At 40.7% G+C, this 21,986-nt stretch overlaps 1 protein-coding gene across 1 annotated transcript in view; it reads left to right on the top strand.

Moving 5' to 3' along the window:
- The first annotated feature begins 2,961 nt into the window (after nucleotides 1-2,961).
- LOC126094608 (GPN-loop GTPase 3) overlaps nucleotides 2,962-21,986 on the top strand; it is a 29,694-nt gene continuing 10,669 nt past the window's right edge. The window contains exons 1-2 of the mRNA XM_049909088.1: nucleotides 2,962-3,119; nucleotides 3,204-3,400. Of these exons, the coding sequence (XP_049765045.1) occupies nucleotides 3,075-3,119; nucleotides 3,204-3,400 (242 nt within the window). The 5' untranslated portion in view covers nucleotides 2,962-3,074. The remainder of the gene's footprint in view (nucleotides 3,120-3,203; nucleotides 3,401-21,986) is intronic.

Here is a 21,986-nt window from a genome sequence, read left to right as displayed (position 1 = left end):
AGGATCATGTATATTTGTTAAAAGTGGCATTGATTATTGTAACATAAAACCCATTGAACTGTTAGCTGAAGAGAAAGTTTTTGAAGTATCCGCAGTTGAACTTTCTGTATTAGAATTAATAATCATCTGTGTATATAGGAGCCCTGATGGGAACTTAAATGACGTCTATCATCAACTAGAAGCAGCTTTAAAAACTATAAAAAACTTCAACAAAACAGTGATCATATGTGGAGATTTTAATATTGATTTTCAAGAAATCTCAAAAGACCAGCAAAGCTTGATGACCCTACTGGAAACATAGACTCTCCTACAAGAGTTACACCAACAACTAGATCAGATATTAATAAACACAAATGTAAATCACAATTTCTGTGCTGGAAATCTTAATACTGGCTTCAGTGATCACTATGCACAGTTTATTGCTTCGCACACCCCAAGTGAAACAACTGAGAAAGAGGAACTTGTAAAAGAAGCAAGGAAATTCACTAACACACAAATAAACCTTTTTGTACAGAGACTAAGTGATTTGAAAAATTCATGGACATCTTCATGTCATACTTTGAGGCTGCATTTCCATTAAAAAAGCAAAAATGTCAACCTAACTTCAAAAAGAACAAATGGATTACAACAGGTATTAGAAATTCTTGTGCAGAGAAAAGAAGATTACACGATATAGCAAAGACGCAGAACATGCCGCATGAATTTCATTTGTACCTGAAGAATTACAAGAGGATCCACAAAAATGTTGTAAGGATAGCTAAAACAATGGCAAATGACAAATACATTGAAAATTCAAAAAAACAAATCTAAAGCTATATGGGAAGTTATAAAAAATTAAACAAGTGATACTAAACAATATAAAAATATGAACTTATGTTACGAAGAACAAATGATTTCTTGCCCAACAGAAATTGCAGGGACCTTCAACAAATATTTTGCGAACGTAAGTGAACAGTTGGTGAGTGGACTGGAAGAACACAACAAAATATCACCTCCATCATGCAATAGTGTGAGAAATGTGTCTGCTTCTTTTTTCCTTTCACCCACAAATTCTGAAGAAATTTTATCAGTTATAAAAACCTGGAAAACAGGGTACTCATGTGGAATTGATGGAATACCAGATGCAATTATTAAAAAATGCTGTCTTGCCTTAGCTGAACCCTTGACACATTTGTGCAACAGCTCACTGGCATCAGGAACCTTCCCTTCATGCTTAAAAACAGCAAAGCTGAAACCACTATTCAAAAAAGGAAATCCAGAATGTGTTTCAAATTATAGACCAATAGCCCTATTGCCTGTATTTTCAAAAATTTTAGAAAAAGTTTTTTTATAAGAGATTGTCTGATTTCCTAAATAAAAATAAAATTCTCTCTTCTTCACAGCATGGCTTTACGAAAGGCTATTCAACTGAAAGTGCAATATTTGAATTTCTTAATGAAATCTATACTAAACTGGATGCAAGTGAGTTTGTGACAGGTATATGTCTTGATTTATCTAAAGCTTTTTATGTCATTGTCCGTAATGCCTTACTGCAGAAGCTTGACCAGTTAGGAATTAGAGGTATATCCAATGAGTGGCTCTAGACATACCTATGTGGTCGCAAACAGGTGGTTGAAGTGCAATATACTGACCATAACAAAATCAGCTACTACTATTCAGGATATGAAAATGTGAAATATGGTGTCCCTCGAGGATCAGTATTAGGACCCATTCTGTTTCTGCTCTATGTCAATGATCTTATGTACAACAAGTATTGACAAACTACCCTCCAATTTGCAGACAATACAAGCTTCGTTATTAGTGGTAAAACAGAAGAAAAACTAAAAGACTCCGCTATCCAAACAATGAACAGTGTAGAAGAGTGGTTTAGCTACAACAAGCAAATTATAAACAAAGAAAAGACAGTAGCACTGAACTTCTATAATGTAAAAGGAAGACACCACCCAAACATAGAAATAGAACTTAGGGACAGAGTTCCTGAAAGTGTTAACAGCACTAAATTTCTGGGACTCTGGCTCCAGAACAACACAAAATGGGAGGTGCACATTGAATATTTGCAATGAAAACTGAGCAAAACCTGTTACATGATACGGATCTTATAAACTCGTTGCAGCAAAGCCAGCCTGTTAAATGTATACTACTCCTATGTGCATTCTGTAATTAAATATGGCATAATCTTCTGGGGCAATACAACAACAAATATTAAACTTTTCAGGATGCAAAAGAGAATACTTAGAATTATTGAAGGGGTAAACAATACGAAATCATGCAGACCCACATTCAAAAAAACTGTCAGTTCTTCCTCTTCCTTGCATTTTTATCTACGGAACATCAGTTTTCATCAAACAATATATCGATAGACACCCAGATATCTTATTAAAAAATGAAGATATACATGCACATATTACAAGGCAAAAATGTGACCTTCATATGAAACAGATGAGAACATCATTGTGCCAAAAAGGCACACTACATACTGGGATAAAGATTTTCAATAATTTACTTAAACATATAAAATCAATAGTTAAACTCTGTAGTTTTAAGGCTGAAGTAAAGGCATATTTAATTGATCATTGCTTTTACAGTCTGACAGAATATATAAAAGCCAAACAACAAAAATAAAGATGCATTATTAATATTCTGCTTTGTATGTTGCCTGTAATGTTTGTTATATTTATGAATCTGTGCTAAATTACTTCAATATCTAGTCCTTTGGATTGCAATACAAACTGTATTTTATCTTGTAAATACCTAACCATGTCCAATATCCTTGTATATATTCTATACATATAGGATTTTAAGGACTAAATAAATAAGCAAATAAATAAATAAGCAAGCACATCTGAATGTGTAATGAATTTTTCCTCATACTCGGACGGTGGCGTCACGCCAGTTTAACTGCTTGCAGGTATCGATCTCTAAACCAAGGATGTATCGTTCTAGCGTTTGCCATGCCGAATAGGCGAATACTTTGGTATTGTTTGTGCTAATGTATTGTGTTGTTGCAGTGAGGATGAGGTTATGTGTTTTCACGTTTATGCTCTGAGTCGTGTGAATACATAAATTATACAAACATGAGATATGGCCAACTTGTGATGGGCCCTGCTGGCAGCGGGAAGGTAATGTGATTTTTTTCTCCGATTGTGATTGCATTTATCGAATTGTGAGTGATCGTTCATAAATTACAAGTCCTCCCTTTACAGTCCACATACTGTTCTACGTTAGTGAAACATGCAGCGGATGAGAAGAAAGTAATCAACGTTGTGAATCTGGATCCAGCAGCAGAATTTTTTGACTATGATCCTGTCGTTGATATTCGGCAACTTATTCACGTTGATGATGCAATGGAAGACGAAGAATTGAAGTTTGGACCAAATGGTGGTTTGGTATTTTGTATGGAGTAAGTTCAAATGTTACCTGCATGAATATCAAATATGAATCCGGAATATATTTTATGTTTGAAACTTACTTAAATAGTTACACGCTTTCTGTGTTAGATGCTATGTGTGCTGTTTGTCGACTGTCAGTCGTAAAGAATTGAAGCATTTCATTGAAACTGTGTGTTTTAAATCGTGGAGTATTCGACAGAAGCTACGTTACAGCTTTTTCATTTTGCTGCCACGAGAAGGATATCATCAGCTTCATTGTTTGTGTTTAATTGGAGTTACATCACTTTGATAGAGATTATGAAGTACCTGGCAGGGTTTGCTCCTTTTGTTCTTCTGTATGTTTAAACAATTTGAAACAGTAATAATGTTCGTCATGTTTCTAATTCTATACAATCTTGACACTCCATTCATTCTGAATAAGTCCTTTTTCTCTTTCATTTACGATTATTTTACATGTCATTCTGGTATTTCTGATTTTACTGGTGCTATTTTCTTTTTATTATAGTTTATGCCAACCATTTGTGTGGTGTTATGTTCACTTCAGTGCTTAAGAGGGTGATATCTGGAGATTTATTACTTACCATAACTATTTGATACGAAAAATTGGAGGGGAAGGACGTAAGTAAAAGAATGAACCATTATGAGTGCTACAAGACAGGCAGGGTTGAAAAAGAGGTTGTGAGAGACTGTTTATAGGTATCAGGTATTGCATGTCAATGGAAGCAACAGTTGTAATTTGTATTAAACAATACACACTGCACATTGTGGGATCTTGCTTTGAAGGCGTTTTCCAAAATTTGCACAGGAGAACTGAGTTCCTTCCTGGTATATGACTGTAATGTATCCAGGGCCCCCCTACTGGGAACCAAGCTGCAGCCTTCCACACATGCATTGGACCGCAGGTATTGTTTCTGGGCGTCACTGTCAGGGAGCCAACCCAAATTTGGTAACTAGGTGTATCCTCCATTACACTACACTGGAGATGTTACTGGAAACCCTTGTTTTCCTTTGTATGTAATGGCAGTAAGTGTTGGTATTCCAAGCTGTAGTTAGTTGTAAATATGAGTTTCTACTTATAAGGTTATCTGATGTGCATATATGTATCACCTCCTGCATCAAACACTACCAGACAGATGAAACTGAACTTAATAATCTTCGACTTCTCATTTGTCATGCACTGTTGTGTGCTTAGACAGTGCTTTGATATTGCAGGTTATCTCAGTGGCTCAGGTGTTTATGCCTGTATAATGATGGTATTCATCATATTGTTCTGATACCATAAGTAGATTTCATCCTGTAACTTAATAATGATGTGACATGTGATATCATCACATCATACTATACAATACTTTTTTTTGTACCTTTAATACAGTTTAGAAGTCAGGATGTGGTGATATACTGATCAGTAGCTTGGCCCGAAGTCAACCAACAAATGTGAATGTGAAATCTTACATGTAATGACTTACCTTATCTGTAGTGTAGCTCGAGGTATAGCTTAGTTTGAAAGGTGACATTGTCATTATGTGTTGGCAAAGCAATATCAAACACTTTAGTTAATCCCAATTCTTGCACTGTATGGCACAGCTGACCAATTTGACATTCCACATTGACAAGGCATCTTGTTTATGTGCCTTTTCTCTTAAGACCAAATTGGCCTTTACAGAATTGAACAAATACTGGACACATTACCATCATGCACCTGGAAACAACTTGGTCACATGTGCGACTTTTTTACGAGGCCTCCATATTAGTACCACCTCTTAGTGTGCACACCAGCAGTTGCTACTCATCAGCAGTGACCATCTAAGACTGATGACCTCAGAAGTTAAGTCCCATAGTGCTCAGAGGCAGTAACCATCTAATGATGTTGAGGAGTTGCGTCGACTAAGAACTGTGGAATTTACACAGCATAATCTAGCCACTGGTGTGAGAGGCATATACATTCAATAGATCTACCAGGAAAGCCTGAAGAGCGACGAATGACACTCGTTTGAATCCTGGGGGAATTGGTAAAGTAGGTGGCTTAGGAAGGGTCCATGTTGTAGTTCTCTAAAAGACAAGTCATTGCTCCAGGCAGATGCTGGCATAATTTATTCAGGGGAATCCTTCGCCAGACCCTATGGTGTAACTATAGGTGCCTACTCATTCAGCAAATAGAGGGAAACATAATTTTTTTTTTTTTTAAGTTCGTGAAAGGATTGCTAATCTTCTGTATTCTAAGTTAAAAGGAACATTAATTTTCACTAAGAGGTATGCACTTACCCCTTCCCCTTAATTCTGGAGGTGTAATATGTGTACATAGTATGCACCAAAATACTCTTTGCACATTTGTCTAGTATGTAATACAGATGTTCTGAAATCTGGAACAGTCCTCCCCCCCCCCCCCCCCCCCCCAAAAAAAAAAAGTGTAACAGAAGTGATCCTGAAAACTACCATCCAGTATCATTGACATCCATTTGTTGTAGAGTCGTAGAACATATTCCGAGTGCAAACTTAAGGAAATATGGTACATATATCTTAAACGCAAATCCATGCCAACAGGCATCGATTCTTATAACATCACTCAAGTGAAATACAGTCTGCTCTATTCTCATATGACATCCTGAAAGCCATAGATCAAGGCAGTCAGGTAGATGCAGTATTTTGTGAGATATGAGGATGATTTGACTCAGTAACGAACCAACACTTAGTACCAAAAGTAGTTGTATGGGCTACAAAAGAAATTTGTGATGTAGGCTACTCATTGTTAGCTGCAACAGGCAGAAGACGTGCTTTGTTGTTGCTGCACATTTTAGAGGTTTTGATTGAAATAGACATTCGCAAGTGCCGTGATAAACTTAATATTGTTATCGTCAATTGTAGGCTTGAACTAAATTGTGGTCTTTTAAAGTTTTTAAAGACAGTAGGCCTATCCTCATTGAAAACAATCTTTCTCTAATTTCATTGTGCAATTACATGATAAACAGGCTAGTTTTAGAATTTTCAGATGTTTATGAAACTATATTTTCGTAAATTACTAGTGCGAATGTTTTTGACACTTTATTTAATTTGTGTAAAATTGGTTGTGGTTCACAGTTCAGCCAAAGTGGACATCACCGATGAATTTCATTGTATATCAGTGCAAATAAACATGCGTTTGTCAGAGTTTTTGGAAGCTACCATTGTTCTTTGCTCAACAGGATGGGGTTTATGATTTAGTTGCAGTAGAAGTTTCCTAAGATACAGTGTTACATCCAGTTTTCCCTTAAAGAGGAGTAGCCCTATATATTATCTGCATTTATCGTAAATTAACTCGGTTTTCGAGTGTGCTGACAACTATAATTAACATCAAAATCATTTAGGAGACTAGTAATTTTTACCATGGGTTTTTATGTTGCCTTAATAGAAAACTCGTTTGTGAATCTCCTTCAATTCTTATTGGGGATTAGCAACTTTTTAGCTCAACTGATAAAAATATAATCAGCAGGCTTAATTTAATGTTATTTTTTCTCTGCCTTGTAATATATTGCACCAGCCAAAATGCAGACCCACTGTGAATGTTGTTCTCAACTACGGGAAGAGTTGGTTGACATTTGTAAGCATCTGGAAATAGCCCTAACTGCTATCAAATGATTGACAGCTGCTGCGAACTGGCGTGTTGGATGAGCTCCTGAGAGTCATGTACCTGTGATACCTATACCATAGGTACCTCAAGTACTAACCTCTCCTGCGAATCCTGTCTCCCCTGCAGAAAGTACAAGATCTGTCAATACACGCCCACTTGACTGCGAGTGGTATGTCAGTGGGGAGATCTAGGCTTCCTGTACAGGGTGGACGAGGACTAGGGAGGACTCAGTGTGTTGTACCAATCTCCCTAACCAACAAGTCTGAGGTGCTATCTTTTACTGAAACAGCCATTGGGACTCACTTCACCTGTTTTGGGGAATCGTGTTTTGTCTCGTGTCAGCAGGAGGCAAACGCGAAAGGGTAGGTATCTATTAATCGTCGGAAGTTCACACGTACGGCGGACAGTGATACCCCTTAGGGAAATGGCAGTATGGGGCAGGAAAGGACACTAGTGTACTCAGTTTGTATTCATGGAGGCTTCATTAAACATGTTGAGGAGGCTATTCTGGCAGCCATTGAGGAAACGGGGTGCAGTCAACTGCAGATTTTGGCATATGTTGGAACAAATGGTGCCTGTCATCTGGGCTCCGAGGTCATTGTTGGGTCGTTCCAGTGATTGGCAGAGAAGGTTGAGAAGACGAGCCTTGTGCATGGAGTTTCAACGAAGCTCACAATTTGCAGCATAGTTCTCAGAACTGATCGTGGCCCTTTGGTTCTGAGTCGAGTGGAAGGACTGAACCAGAGTCTTCGAAAGTTCTGTGATAAGCTAGGCTGTGACTTCCTGGACTTGGGCCACAGGGTTGAGAAACTAGGTCATATGTTCACTACACGTCAGAGGCTGCTGTTCAGGTAGCTGACTGTGTCGGGTGCGTTCAATGGTTTTTTAGATTAGGCGACTCTCCTTTCAATACCTGAAGGAAACCCAGAAGTATCAGCATGAGATTGAAAGAAATGCCTCCCAAAGGTTAGAGTGTTAAAATCATAATGGTAAACTGCTAAAGCATTTGCAACAAACTGCAAGGGTTTGAAGCACTTGTGAAAAGCAGTGAAGCTCGTATAATACTAGATACAGAGAGCTGGTTGAAACCTGAAATTGTTAACATTGAGATTTTTGGGGAAAATTTAAGTGTATGTCGAAAGGATAGGCAAATGGGAAATGGAGGTGTTTAGACAAAAAAAAAAAAAAAAAAAAAACAAAACAAAACTCAAATCCACTGAAATAGAAATTGAAGCTGCATGTGAGTGTGTTTGGGCAAGACTCAGTATCAGGGTGGGCATAAAATGATAATTGGATTCTTCTATTTCCCACCAGACTCATCTCCTAATGTAACCGAAAACTTGAGAGAAAACCTCAGTTCATTTATACGTAAGTTCCCCAGTCATACTGTAATCACCAGTGGAGACTTTAATCATCCAACAACTAATTGGGAAAATTATTTTTGTTAGTCGTGGGCATGATAACACATTCTGTGAAACTATACTAAATACCTTCTCTGAAAACAACAGATAGGTAGGAACTCCACTCATGATGGAAACAAATTGGATCTAATGGCAACAAATAGACCTGACCTTTTTGAGGATGTCCACATTGAAACTGGTATCAGTGACCGTGATGCAGTCATGGCAACAATGATTACCAAAGTACAAAGGACAGCTAAAACAAGCAGAAAGATGTATATGTTCATCAAACTAGATAAAAAATCAGTAGTGTCATATCTCAGTGAGGAACTTGAAACTTTCAACACAGGTCAGAAGCAACTAGAGGAATTCCAGCTCAAATGTAAAAGAGTAGTTGACCAAGCACTGGATAGATGTGTACCCAGTACAACAGTTCATAACGGAAGGGAACCTTAATGGTATACAGTAATTCTAAAGAAACAGAGATTACTGCATAATAGGTATAAAACAAAGCATAGGGCTATAGATAGAGAGATGCTGAATGAAACATATTTGGCTGTCAAGAGAGCAATGCATGATGCCTTCAATGACTACCATAGCAGAATATTGTTAAATGATCTTTCACAGAACCCAAAGAAATTCTGGTCATGTGCTAAGGCTGTTAGTGGCACCAAAGTTGGTGTCCAGTCCCTAGCGATGAGACAGGAACGGAAATTGAGGGTAGCAATGCAGAAGCTGAAATGCTGAACTCCATTTTTAAATATTCATTTACAAAGGAAAACCCAGGAGAATTGGTCCAATTTAACCATCGTACCACTGAAAAGGTGAATGAAATAAGTATTAGTGTCAGTGATGTTGAGAAACAGCTGAAATCGTTAAAATTGAACTAAGCGGCACGGGCCAATTGAATCTATATTCTATACTGAATTTGCGACTGAGTTAGTGCCTCTTCTAACTAAATCTATTGGAGATCCTTTGAACCAAAAACCAGGCCTAGTTCTTGGAAAAAGGCATAGTTCACTGCCGTCTACAAGTAGGGTATTAGATGTAATCCACAAAACTACTGTCCAATATCCTTGGCACCGAGTATAGAATCTTAGAATGTATTCTGAGCTCAAACATGAGGTACCTTGAACAGAATGACCTCCTCAATGCCAACCATAATGGATATTGAAAGCATCGATCTTGTGAAAACCATCTCACATTTTTTTCACGTGACATACTGAAAGCTTTGGACCACGGCAACCAGGCAGATGCAGTGTTTCTTGACTTCCGAAAAGCATTTGACTCAGTACCACACCTACAATTATTATCAAAACTATGATCATGTGGGGTATCAAGTGAAATTTGTGACTGGATGATACTTTATGGTAGGAAGGACACAGCATGTTATTTTGAATGAGGAGTCATTGTCAGTTATAGAAGTAACTTTGGGTGTGCCCCAGGGAAGTGTGTTTGGAGTCTTGCTGTTCATGTTGTACATTAATGACCTTGCATACAATATTAATAATGAAATTAGGTTTTGTAGATGATACAGTTATTTGTAATGAAGTACTATCTGAGAGAAGCCACATAAATATTCAGTCACGTCTGATAAGATTTCAAGGTGGTGCAGAGATTGTCAACTTGTTCTAAATGTTCAGAAATTTTGCTCTTCATTTAAAACGAAAATATGTAATATCCTATAACATCAATGAGTCATTGTTGGAATCAGCCAACTCATACAGATACCTGGTAGGGATATGAAATGTAATGATCACATAGGTTCAGTTGTGGGTAGAAGCAGGTGGCAGACTTCAGTTTATTGGTAGAGTACTGGGGAAGTGCAATCAGTCCACAAAAGAGATTGCTTACAAATCACTCATGCGACCCATCCTAGAATATTGCTCAAGTGTGTGGGACTTGTACCAGATAGGACAAACAGGAGTATTGAACGTATACAGAGAAGGGCAGCACGAATGGTCACAGGTTGGTTTAATCCATGGGAGAGTGTCACAGTGATACTGAAGGAACTGAACACTTGAAGACAGACATCAACTATACAGTGAAAGCCCACTCACATACATGATAGCTTGCAGAGGTCTCGTCAAACCATCTTCAGGATATTTCTCCACCTTTCCACTCTTGAACAGCACCCGGAAAAAACAAACACTTAAATCTTTCTATGTAAGCTCTGAATTAGCTTATTTTGTTGTGATGATCATAGTGGGTGCCAACAAAATACTTTTGCGTTTGGAGGAGAAAGTTGGTGGTTGAAATTTCATTAGAAGATCCTACTGCAACAAAAAATGCCTCTGTTTTGGTGACTGCCTTTTAAATTCACGTGTCATATTTGTGACACTCTGTACCCTATTTCATGAGGATATGAAACACATTGCCCTTCTCTTAACTTTTTTGAGTCCTCCATCAACCATATCTGATGCGGATCCTACACCATGCAGCAATACTAGAGAAGAGGATGGACAAGCATAGTGTAGGCAGTCTCTTTAGCAGACACTGTTGGAATTTCTAAGTGTTTTGCCAATAAATAGCAGCCTTTGGTTAACTCTCCACACAACATTATCTATGTGATAATTCTTGTTTAAGTTATTCATAGTTGTAGTGCCAAAGTATTTAGTTGAATTAAAAGCCTTTAAATTTGTAAGATTTCATGTGTAACCAAAATTTAGTGAATTTCTTTTAATACTCATTATTTTGAGCCAGTTGCCAGTTTTAACAACACCCACAGTTTTAAGAACCAGTATTAAGTGGGGATCCTAGGACTATACTGCAGCTCCCTACATATCACTCCTGTAGAGACCTATGATCATAGTTTTAGTCAGTTTCATGTTCCCTTTGTGCAATAAACTGTAATAATGTGGAACAAGTAATTTTACATACACATCACACATTAATTTGTAAATATAATGACATGCTGAACGTGTATAAGTTGTTGTTGTTCATTATATTTATTTATTTTAAATATACAGAGGTGAGTTAGTAATTCCTACCTAGCACCTTTTACAGATTACAATAATAGAAATTATTTTATGGAATAGGAGTAGTTGTCAAGGAGAAACTTTCTCAATTTATTTTCAAATTTTGCTTTTCTGTCTGTCAGATGTTTTACATCACTGGGTAGCTGTTCAAAAATTTTAGTTGCAGGATTGTGCACCCATTTTTGTGCTAAAGACAATGTTAATGAGGAGTAATGAATGCCATTTTTTCCTGTCATATTGTAATTATGTACATCATTGTTCCTTTTGAACTGCAGTGGTTTATTTACAACAAACTTCATGATGGAATACTTGTATTGTGAAGCAGTAATCAAAATACCCAACTCCTTAAAAATATATGTACAAGATGAGCATGGGTGGTCTCCACATATTATTCTTACAGCACCTTTTTGAGCAATGAAGACTTTTCTAAGCCGTGCTTTTTTCCAGCTTTTAACCTGATAATTTTGAAGTTTGCACCCTATTTATTATTTCCTCTCCATGCGTTACACTTATCATTGGTGTCGTACCTTTAGATCTGCAGGTCTGAATATATTGTGTCCTTTTAAAATTGAGAGTTAGGCTGTTCACAGAAAAACAGCCAGTGACACTTTTAAGAACCTTGTTTACTGTTTCTTCTGTTCCTGTATGTAGGCTTGGATTGATTACAAAACTAGTCTCATTGACAAATAGAACTAATTCTGCTTGTTTTATATTAGACAGAAGATCATTTACACATATGAGGAACAAGTCTTGGGGAACCCCATATGTGGTTTCTCCTTGGTCACAAGAGTCTTCCCTAATTACATTGACTGAGTTACTAAGTACAAATTTCTGCATTCTTTTGGTTATGTATGCCATTATTCATTGTGTAACTGTAGCATCAATTCCATAAAACCTCAATTTATGCAGGAGAATATTGTGATACACACAGTACCTTAGAAAGATCACGGAAAATACCAACCAGTGCTATTTTCATACATAATGCTTGTAAAATATGGTGAGTGATTATGTCAATGGCATTGTCAGTAGAGCAACTAATTGCAGCTTGCACAAATGCCTGTATGATTGAAGCCAGTCTTCCTACACGTCTTACATGAGTGGCATGGAAAGAAACCATAATATGTGATACTATGTGTAATTTCCCATTGTGCAGTTCACAGCTGTTTGCAGATTTTTGATGTGGAGGAGGTAGATAAAAATGTGGTAACACCAAATAAGAAACACATTATCATGGGTAGTACAGAGTAAGAAACCTGCTGGCATCCAAAACAGCATCCAGTCATCTTGGAATTGTAGTGCACATCCTGTATGGTTTTCAGGAGAATCTTTTACCATTGTTCGTGCAAAATAGAGACAAGTTCAGTTAACAATGATGGAGTTAGATAGTGATCATGTACCCTTCTCTCGGAAGTAGACCACAAAGACTCACTAATAATGAGATCTGGGGACTCTGGTGGCCAGGGGTCAAGCTCATGCTCACAAAACCCATCTTGGATGAAGCAAACTGTGTGAGCAGAGGCCCTGCAGTCTTGGAACACAACACTGTTGGGGAACAAACATTTTAGTAGGGGATGGACCTGATCAATCAAAATAGTTATATAATTCTAGGCAGTAGGGGTGACCATGCAGAGTAAACATGGAGTCATCAAATACCAAGATATGACTCCCTCAATCTTCACTGAACTCCTGCCATTTTTTGCTCTTGGGGTGTAAACTTGGCAAGAAGTTGGAAACAGTGGGAAACAAGACTCTTCCGTTGCTCCACAGTCCACATTTTTTGGCTTTGGCGCCTCATTTTCCTGTTATGGCCATTTGCATGATTGATGAGTGGTTTCGGAATTCCAACTCGCCCTGCAATTCCATGCGTATGTAGCTCCACTTGTATTGTTTTGATGCTGATAGGATTCATGATTGAGACATTCAGTTCTGCAGTGACCTTTGCAGCTGTTGTCCTCTTTATATTTCACCACAATCTTCTTCATTGAATCACTCAACATACACTTTCAGCTGCTTTGTGATAGCAGATGATATTTTTCCGATTTCTCTGTGTGCGGTATGGTTATGGAAGCACCCACCATATGAGCACCAACTGTCTACCCATGTTCAAATACTCTTAGTTCTGACATAATGCTCTCTAATCACACCGAACACTATTCTGACCACTATTGTCACTTGTGAATGTGTTGAGGACATTGCACAGGTACTGTTCATGATCATATACAACAGCAAAACCTGCAGGCTTGTGTAGCATCTGCATTTATATTCAAGCCTGCTGCATTTCTCGTGGCATTTCCTTATTTTTGTTCAACCTCTGTAGAAAAGCCCGTTGACTCACATGAACTTGGGCATAATGTGTTGGTAGCAGGACAAGAGGTAGGATGAGAACAGTGCCATTATCTTTTTTGTGGGGTAATGTTGGCAGGACTTACTGTGAAGTGTGATGGGAAGGCGAGATGGCGTGTTGAATACACAATGCGAGAACAGTTGGTGGGTGATTTGTTTCTTAACAAAGATTGAAAGTAATTGTGCCAAATCCAAATATGAATATAATTACAGCAGTTGTGATTCTAAAGTTTGCAACATATTTGCTGTTAAAAAAAATGAAAAAATTAAATGTGCTGCGTAATCTGTTCAAAGCCTTTACTTTTTCTCATGACGTCACACTGACCTGGTCATCTTATAAACGAACTATCTCCTTTCAACCTGAGGCTGTGCTACAGTTACGTCTATTACCACAACCTGCATCCAAAATCTAGAAGAAAATATTGGAACTGTGGAAGGGGCAATTTAAGACAACCGTCTATGACTCAACATAAGTATGAATTATTTACAAATAATACTGAATAAATTCAATGCTTGAATATATTGTAGCTTTTCTTGCCTCTCATCGGTTACCAATTACTATCATCATTAGATACATGGAACAGACACATGACCAAGGTATTTAGCACGAGGGTGGTTTGAAAAATTCTCAGAATCACCACGAGAGGGCAGCACTAGTGCAACGAGTTATTCAATTGATTGCTGCATGTAAACATCTGCCACATCAGTTCTCTTGGAAGAGAGCTGTGGCTGTGACATGGCTCTGTTGTTCCTGCTTAATAATTTGCGAAGATGGAAAAAATCGAGGTCCGAGCAGTGATTAAGTACATCATAAAGAAAGGTATGAAAGCAAAGGACATACAGGCTGATTTCCAGAATATACTGGGATATTCTGCTCATTCATATTCAACTGTTACCAAGTGGACAAATGAATCTAAATTTGGTCGGGAGCACTTAGATGATGAACCACGCAGTGGTTGGCCAAAATGTGTCACTACTCTGGAAATAATTCCAAAAGTGCCCAAATGGTCATGGAGGATCACCGATTGAAAGTGAGTGAAATTGCTCACGCTTGCCAGATGTCATCTGAAAGGGTATTTCATGTTTTAATTGAAGAATTAGAAATGAAAAAATTATCTGCAGGATAGGTGCCGCGACTCTTGACGCTGGATCAAAAACGCATGAGAATGGATATAATGTAACAATGTTTGGCCCATTTTAGGAGAAATGAACAAGATTTTTTGTGCCGGTTTGTGACCACAGATGAAACTTGGGTGTGCTACTATACCCCAGAGACAAAACAACAGTCAAAGCAGTAGAAACATGCTGATTCTCCACCAACAAAGAAAGCAAAGATAATTCCATCTGTGGGAAAGGTCATGGCATCAGTGTTCTGGGATACAAAGGGGATTCTGTTTGTAGATTATGTCCCCACTTGCCAAACAATTACTGGAGAATACCATGCTAACCTCCTGGACAAATTGCAACAAAAGATAACGCGAAAAAATGCCAGGTTTAGCAACGAAGAAAGTCATCTTCCATCATGACAATGCATGCCCGCACACGTGCCATTGCCTTGGCTAAATGACACAAACTAAGGTATGAGTTTTTGCCACACCAGCCTTATTCACCTGATATGGCTGTCGACTTCCATCTCTTCCCGAAACTGAAAATTTTTCTTGGTGGATGAAGATTCACCTCAAACGAAGAATTGATAGCCGAAGTTGACAACTATTTTGCAGACCTGGAGGAAACTCGTTTTTGAGATGGGATCAAGGCACTGGAACATCGTTGGACCAAGTGCATTAATTTACAAGCAGATTACATTGAAAAATAAAAAAAAAGTTTGTGAGATAAGTACTTTTTTCTATTCCATTCTGAGAACTTTTCGAACCACCCTTGTATACAGGAAATTGCCCTGGCTAGTCCTGCCTGTATATTAGACTTGAGCCTTGAGCCAGTCTGTCAGTGCACAGCTATTGCTGTCATAGCCATACTGTGTGTGGGAGTAATGATGAAGTAACAATATCATTATTTTGTATGTTCAGCTGCACACAACTGTCAAGCAATTTCTTGTTCCCATCTAGGTGTAAATCTGAAACTTTTCCACCATATTATCACCTGCATGTGGAGAGGCCTTAGCAGTGTCATCCAGTCCTTACAAAGGGAGAGTATTTAATTATTTGAACAATAATATTTCTAATCACTGATTCAGACAAGAGGCAAAATTCAAATCCAATGACCTCAGTCACATGCCTGATTGCATGAATATTTAACAAGGTGGAAAACTTGATAACCAAATTTCTATTGTAATATCAATTTTTCTCGGTCATCAGGACCCATCAATGTGTTGCCTAGATGAAGAACTATTGGATGTGGTGGTAAAGTAGTTTTAATATCAGCCAAACAGATAGTTGAAGAAAGTCGCAAGATGTCGTCAGTCGGTAAAGGGCAGAGACATTGTGCTCAAACTGAAGCTGCAGACATGCCACCATGAAAGGATACCATTTTTTTTTTTTTTCCAGGGCACACCCTCCTGGCACCTCCATTGAATGACCAACCTAAATGACAGGAAGTGTTCCCCACCACTCTCCCCCCTGGGTGTCCGGGTGTCCGGGGGTAAGAATAGGCCCGAGGTATTCTTGCTTGTTGTAAGAGGCGACTAAAAGGAGTTTCACATGTTTCAGCCTTCTTGTGATGGTCCCCTGTAGGGTTTGACCTCCATTCTACAAAATTTTCCCGAAGAGTGAACCAATTGGGGAAGGGCGCCTTACATGGTGCATTCTGTCCGTTATGCATTGAGATATTTAGCCTACTTTCTCGTTGTCGCGTTTCAGTTTCGCTCATTCTCTATCTCTTCGGTGAGTACACCTTCCTGGGTGTGTTTTCCACCATGCACTATGCAGTGTCGCATTCTGCGTCGACGATGACCGTGGACTTCTTTGCACCTGATATCCAGCACAGTAGCCAGCCCGTTGTGGTGGGGTCGCCATGTACCCTGTTGGTTGTAGCCCCCTGACTACACAGGGATTGCTCTTCTGATGCCTGCGCCATTAGCTCCCCGCTTATGCCAAGGGGTAGATGCCCATCCCCCTGGGGCATCGGGACTCCTGGCAGTGGCCATCCTGCCAGGTGTCCTTTGCTGTGTCTGGGTGGCCCTGGTTGGAGTGGGTGGCATCAGGGCAGATGACATGCAGTGAAACATAGTCCATCATCTCTTGCTGGTGGTGAAACACCAGCAGTCTCTAAGCGTTCACAAGCTCAATTCAACGCACAGAAGTATGACCCCAAATCGTTCCCCTCCCTGGCCACACCATGGGAGGAACGTCAGGCTAAGGATGCCAGCAGATCTTATTCGCCCCGGTACTTTGTATGTTCGAGAGCTGATGGGGAATCTTTCATGATGATGAAGCCTCAGTTTTTTGTTGAGCATTTAGAGTACGAGTTTGGGGAGGTGGAGGGATTGTCCAAAATGAGATCTAGGTCAGTTTTGATGAAAACAGCATCCCCTGCCCAGTCACGGACGGTACTCGCTTGTGACAACTGGGGGATGTTTCTGTAACCATCAGGCCCCATAAGAGCTTAAATATGGTCCAGGGTATCATGTTTCACAGGGGCCTTCTATTGCAGTGTGGCGATGAGCTGTGCGCCATTTTAGAGCAGTGAGGTGTGCATTTCGTCCGGTGTGTCCACCAGGGTCTGAGGGATAATCAGGTTGCCATCGGTGCCTTCATCTTGGCCTTCGAGGGTGATACATTGCCTGAGAAGGTCAAGGTGATGGTCTACCACTGTGATGCAAAGTCCTATATGCCTCCCCCGATGTGGTGCTTTAAGTGCTGGAAGTTCAGCCATGTGTCTTCCCGCTGTAATTCCAGCGTTACATGTCGAGATTGCGGACACCCATCACATCCCATTACTCCATGTGCCCCGCCTCCTATCTGTGTCATCTGTGGAGAGCACCATTCACCTTGCTCGCCAGACTGCAGGATTCTTCAGAAACAAAGGAAAATTATGGAGTACAAGACCCTGGACCGACTGACCTACACTGAGGCCAAGAGAAAATTGGAACGCCTGCATCCTGTATGTATGACATTGTCTTATGCCACCGCTACAATAGTTCTGGCACCATCAGCTCCGCCAACCCCAGTCACCTCTCTGAGCCGGAAGACTACACCTGACTCCTTGATGGTGGGGGGGCACTTCCCTCCCTGTTGGTTCCGCACGCACCACTTAGTTCGGGACCCCCCCCCCCCCCCCCCACACACACACACACACATCAGGGACGTCTGTCCCCACCTTTAAGATGGAGAAGCATAAGTCTTCTTTGGCTTCTCTCGCTAGGATGGGGTCCCCTGGGTCACTCCCTTCCCAGGTTTCTGCTAGTGGGAAAGATGGCACCCACCAGTGGCTGAAGAGCTCAAAAGCAGCTGGTCGTAGGTCTTCATGCTCATCCTCAGTCCCCGAGACTGAGCCAGTGAATTCCTCCAAGCCAGGGAAACCCAAGGAGCAGCAAGAGAAATAAAAAAAAGTAGACCCATAAGACCAAGGAAACTGCGATGGCACCCACCCCACCGCTACCTACCAGCTCTGTGTCTGACGATGGGGTGGAGATTCTGGCGTCCACTGAGGACCTAAATCTCGCCAGACCCTCAGACACAATGGATATAGACTGCTCAGGCAAAAAGTGGGTGGCAGCAGATGGCCCTGAGACATAAAATGCCTCATTGAATGTTGCATGCCTTCCCAGTCTCACGATGACGTCATCCTCCAGTGGAATTGCAGCGGTTTTTTCCACCGCCTGGCTGAGCTACGGCAACTGGGTTGGGTCCTGGAGTCACGTGGCTTGCTGGCTCCATGTCAGGGCAGCTTCCGCCAGGGTCGATTTACCACTGATAATTTTTTATCCATCGAGTCTGCCATCTGAACATCCTTTTCCAGATGGCAACACCTGATTGCCGTCTTTTTTTGACCTACATAAAGCATACGACACGACTTGGTGACATCATATCCTTGCCACATTTTATGAGTGGGGTCTCTGGGGACCACTCCTGATTTTTATCCGAAACTTCCTGTCGCTCCATACTTTCCATGTCCAAGTTGGTGACTCCCATAGTTTCATCCATATCCAGGAGAATGGGGTCCCTACAGGGAGCCATCCACAAGGTGCAGTCATGGGCTCTAGCCCATGGCTTCCAGTTTTCCGCCATGAAGACGTGTCATGCATTTCTGTTGGCATCATACCGTTCATCCGGAACCAGCACTTTACCTTGATGACGATCCAGTCACTGTAGTGGGGACATATCAATTCGTAGGTCTGGTTTTTGGCACTAGTTTTACTTGGCTTCCTCATCTTCGTCAGCTTAAACGGAAGTATTGGCAGCACTTCAGTGCCCTCCGCTGCCTTGGGTGCAGATCGCTCCACGCTGCTGCAACTCTACAGAGCCCTTACACAATCCCGCCTTGACTGTGGTAGTGTTATTTATGGTTTGGTGGTGCCCTCAGCATTGCATTTGCTCGACCCATTGCTCCATTGCAGACTTTGACTACCAGGAGCTTTTAGGACAAATCTGGTGGCAACCGTACTGGTGGAGGCTGGAGACCCTCCATTGAATATCAGATGTGCGCAACTGCTCACCAGTTATGTTGCACACACACTCATAGCTCCCCTGAACATCCTAATTATTGTCTTCTTTTCCCAACCACGGCGGTTCACCTCCCGCATAGGCGGCCCAGGTGAGGGTTAACGATTTCGGTTCGTGAGTGATTGCTTCTGTCTGAACTGGAGTCCATGCCTGTACCACCTCTCCTTGAGGTCCATTCACGTACACCTCTGTGGTGTAACTGTAGGCCGAAGCTTGGCCTGGAGCTTTTGCATGGCCCTAAGGCCTCCGTTAACCCTGCGGCTCACCCCTGTCACTTCCTCTCGATTCTTGAAGTGTTCTGGGGCTCTGAAGTGGTTTACACCGACAGCTCGATGGCTGATGGTAATGTTGGCTACGCCTTTGACCACAGAGGCCATATTGAACAGCATTCCTTGCCCGATGGCTGCAGTGTATTCACTGCAGAGCTGGTGGCCATATCTCGTGCACTTCAGTATATCCGTTAATGCCCTGAGCAATTGTTTCTTCTGTGTACTGATTCCTTGAGCAGCCTAAAAGCTATCGACCGGTGCTACCTTCGCCATCCTTTGGTGGTGTCCATCCAGGAGTCATCTATGCCCTGGACCAGTCCCATCGTTCAGTGGTGTTTGTGTGGACTGCAGGATACGTCAGTATACCAGGCAACGAACTTGCTGGCAGGCTGGCCAAACAGGCTATGCGAAAACCGCTTCTGGAGATAGGCAAATCTGAACCTGACCTGCATTCTGACTTACGCAGCAGGGTTTTTCAGAAGTAATAAATTTCGCTACACTCTGACTTGATTTAGCAAAAGAATTAATAAAACAGGAAAATCGAAAGTTAATTTAGTGACTGAAGTTAATAGTGAGCTTTCTTTCTGTAGCACATCGAAATTCAGTAAAATACGGTTAGTCTTGGACTACCTCAACAATCATTCCAAAAACTACTTGAATCTATGCAATTTAGAAAGAAGAGATTTAACTTTGAACTTGAATTAAATGATTCTGAACAATTAACAATAGTAAAATTTAGTACGTACCAAGCTGAGCTGCAGTCACAGGTAAGCTAAAATATGGTAACGAAACTCGCACTCTTAATTTGTGCTTGTGTAATCTAAATAGTGTAGCCAGCTATAAATACTTTATAACAGAATTTTGAAATTAAAGCAGTGAAAACGAGTTAGCTATATTACTTTAATGCTGGCGTTTGAATTTCAACGACACTCGGGTTCATTTCGGAAAAGGAAGGGACTCTGCTTGGTAATGCAATTGGGACAATGAGCAACAAACGTTCATGCTAAGTTGCTGTAATTATAGTGACGAAAATGGAACAGTTTGAAAAGCTGAGGTCTGCCATACAGTTCTAAAACTTTACGTGCGTCCAGTCTTCCTTGTCGGTTGATTGAAGGTTTGAAGCCGTCGGTCGAGGAGGTGGCGACAGTCACTCATTGTCGGCCGTCGCTGTTGCAGAAGCTGGATGTTGGCGCGCCTTCTTCTCGACACGGTCACCAGATGAAACGGGCTCTTGATGTGCGCTAGTTAATGTTTCCCGTCCGCGACACCATGTCAGAAACTATCATCGCAAGTCGAGCGCAATTACATGCTGCCAAACCCCGAAAGCGCGGCAACTCGCGGGAGCGTCACACAACACACCTGCTCCACTCGCTACTCCCGCCACACTCCTTCTGCTCAGCCCGCGCTCCACGCGGCAGAGTTAACACTACCAAAGATCCTACACACTTTGATTCTTCACACGACCTATCGACGTAATCGTTCGATAGCAGTCTTCCCTAGGCAAGACCCAGCGTAAAAATACAAATAATATTTACGAAACAAACCAATTATACATCGACATAAATGTATAAATATATATATATATATATACAAACAGTAAAACAATTACAATATACAAAGAGACAGAAATGTCATATCTTGAGGTAACAAAGCAAGGAAAAAAAAAAATAGTACAATAGATGGAAATAGGAGGCCATGCATTTCCGGCGTTACATGTTGTCCTCTGCTGGCTCTGCATTGGCCATGCTTGGGCCACCCAAAGTTACCTCCTGTGCCGTGAAGACTCACCTCAGTGTCATGCGGCGCCCAGTTGACAGTGGCCCATATTCTGGTGCACTGTCCGGCTTTGACTGTCCGCTGATGAAATCTTGGATTACCAGACTCGTTGCCACTCATTTTATCTGACTATCCCTCATTGGCTGATTTAATTTTACATTTTATTCACGAGGGTGGGTTTTATCATTTGATCTAAGTTTTAAAGCATGTCTTTTGTTCCTCTGTGTCCTACACCGTAGCACATTTAGGGTGGAGGTTTTAAGGTGTTGCAGAGTGGCTGGCATTTCCTTTTTATTCTCTAGGTTGGCCAGCCACTTTAATCTGCTTTCTTGTTTTACTCTCTCCTGTTTCTAGAGTCTCTCTGTTGTTTTCTTGTCCTTTTTGGTCCTTTTAGTGTTTGTTGCCTTTCCTTCATTCTTTTGGTTTTTCCTTTCTTTCCATTTTGTGTTATATGTCTTGTCTGTTTTATTCTCACACTTGTGGCGCTGTTTTATTAGGAACAAGGGACCGATGACTTCGTAGTTTTGTCCCTTCTTCCCTCTTTTAAACAAACCAACCAACCCACCACTCTGGCAACTCTAGCCATAAAAAGCCACAGGAATGAAC

The sequence above is a fragment of the Schistocerca cancellata genome, chromosome 1, assembly GCF_023864275.1.
Source record: "Schistocerca cancellata isolate TAMUIC-IGC-003103 chromosome 1, iqSchCanc2.1, whole genome shotgun sequence".
NCBI classification, from domain to species: Eukaryota; Metazoa; Arthropoda; class Insecta; order Orthoptera; family Acrididae; genus Schistocerca; species Schistocerca cancellata.
Note: the sequence above shows the minus strand (reverse complement) of the source record. Positions and strands in the feature narration are given on the sequence as shown.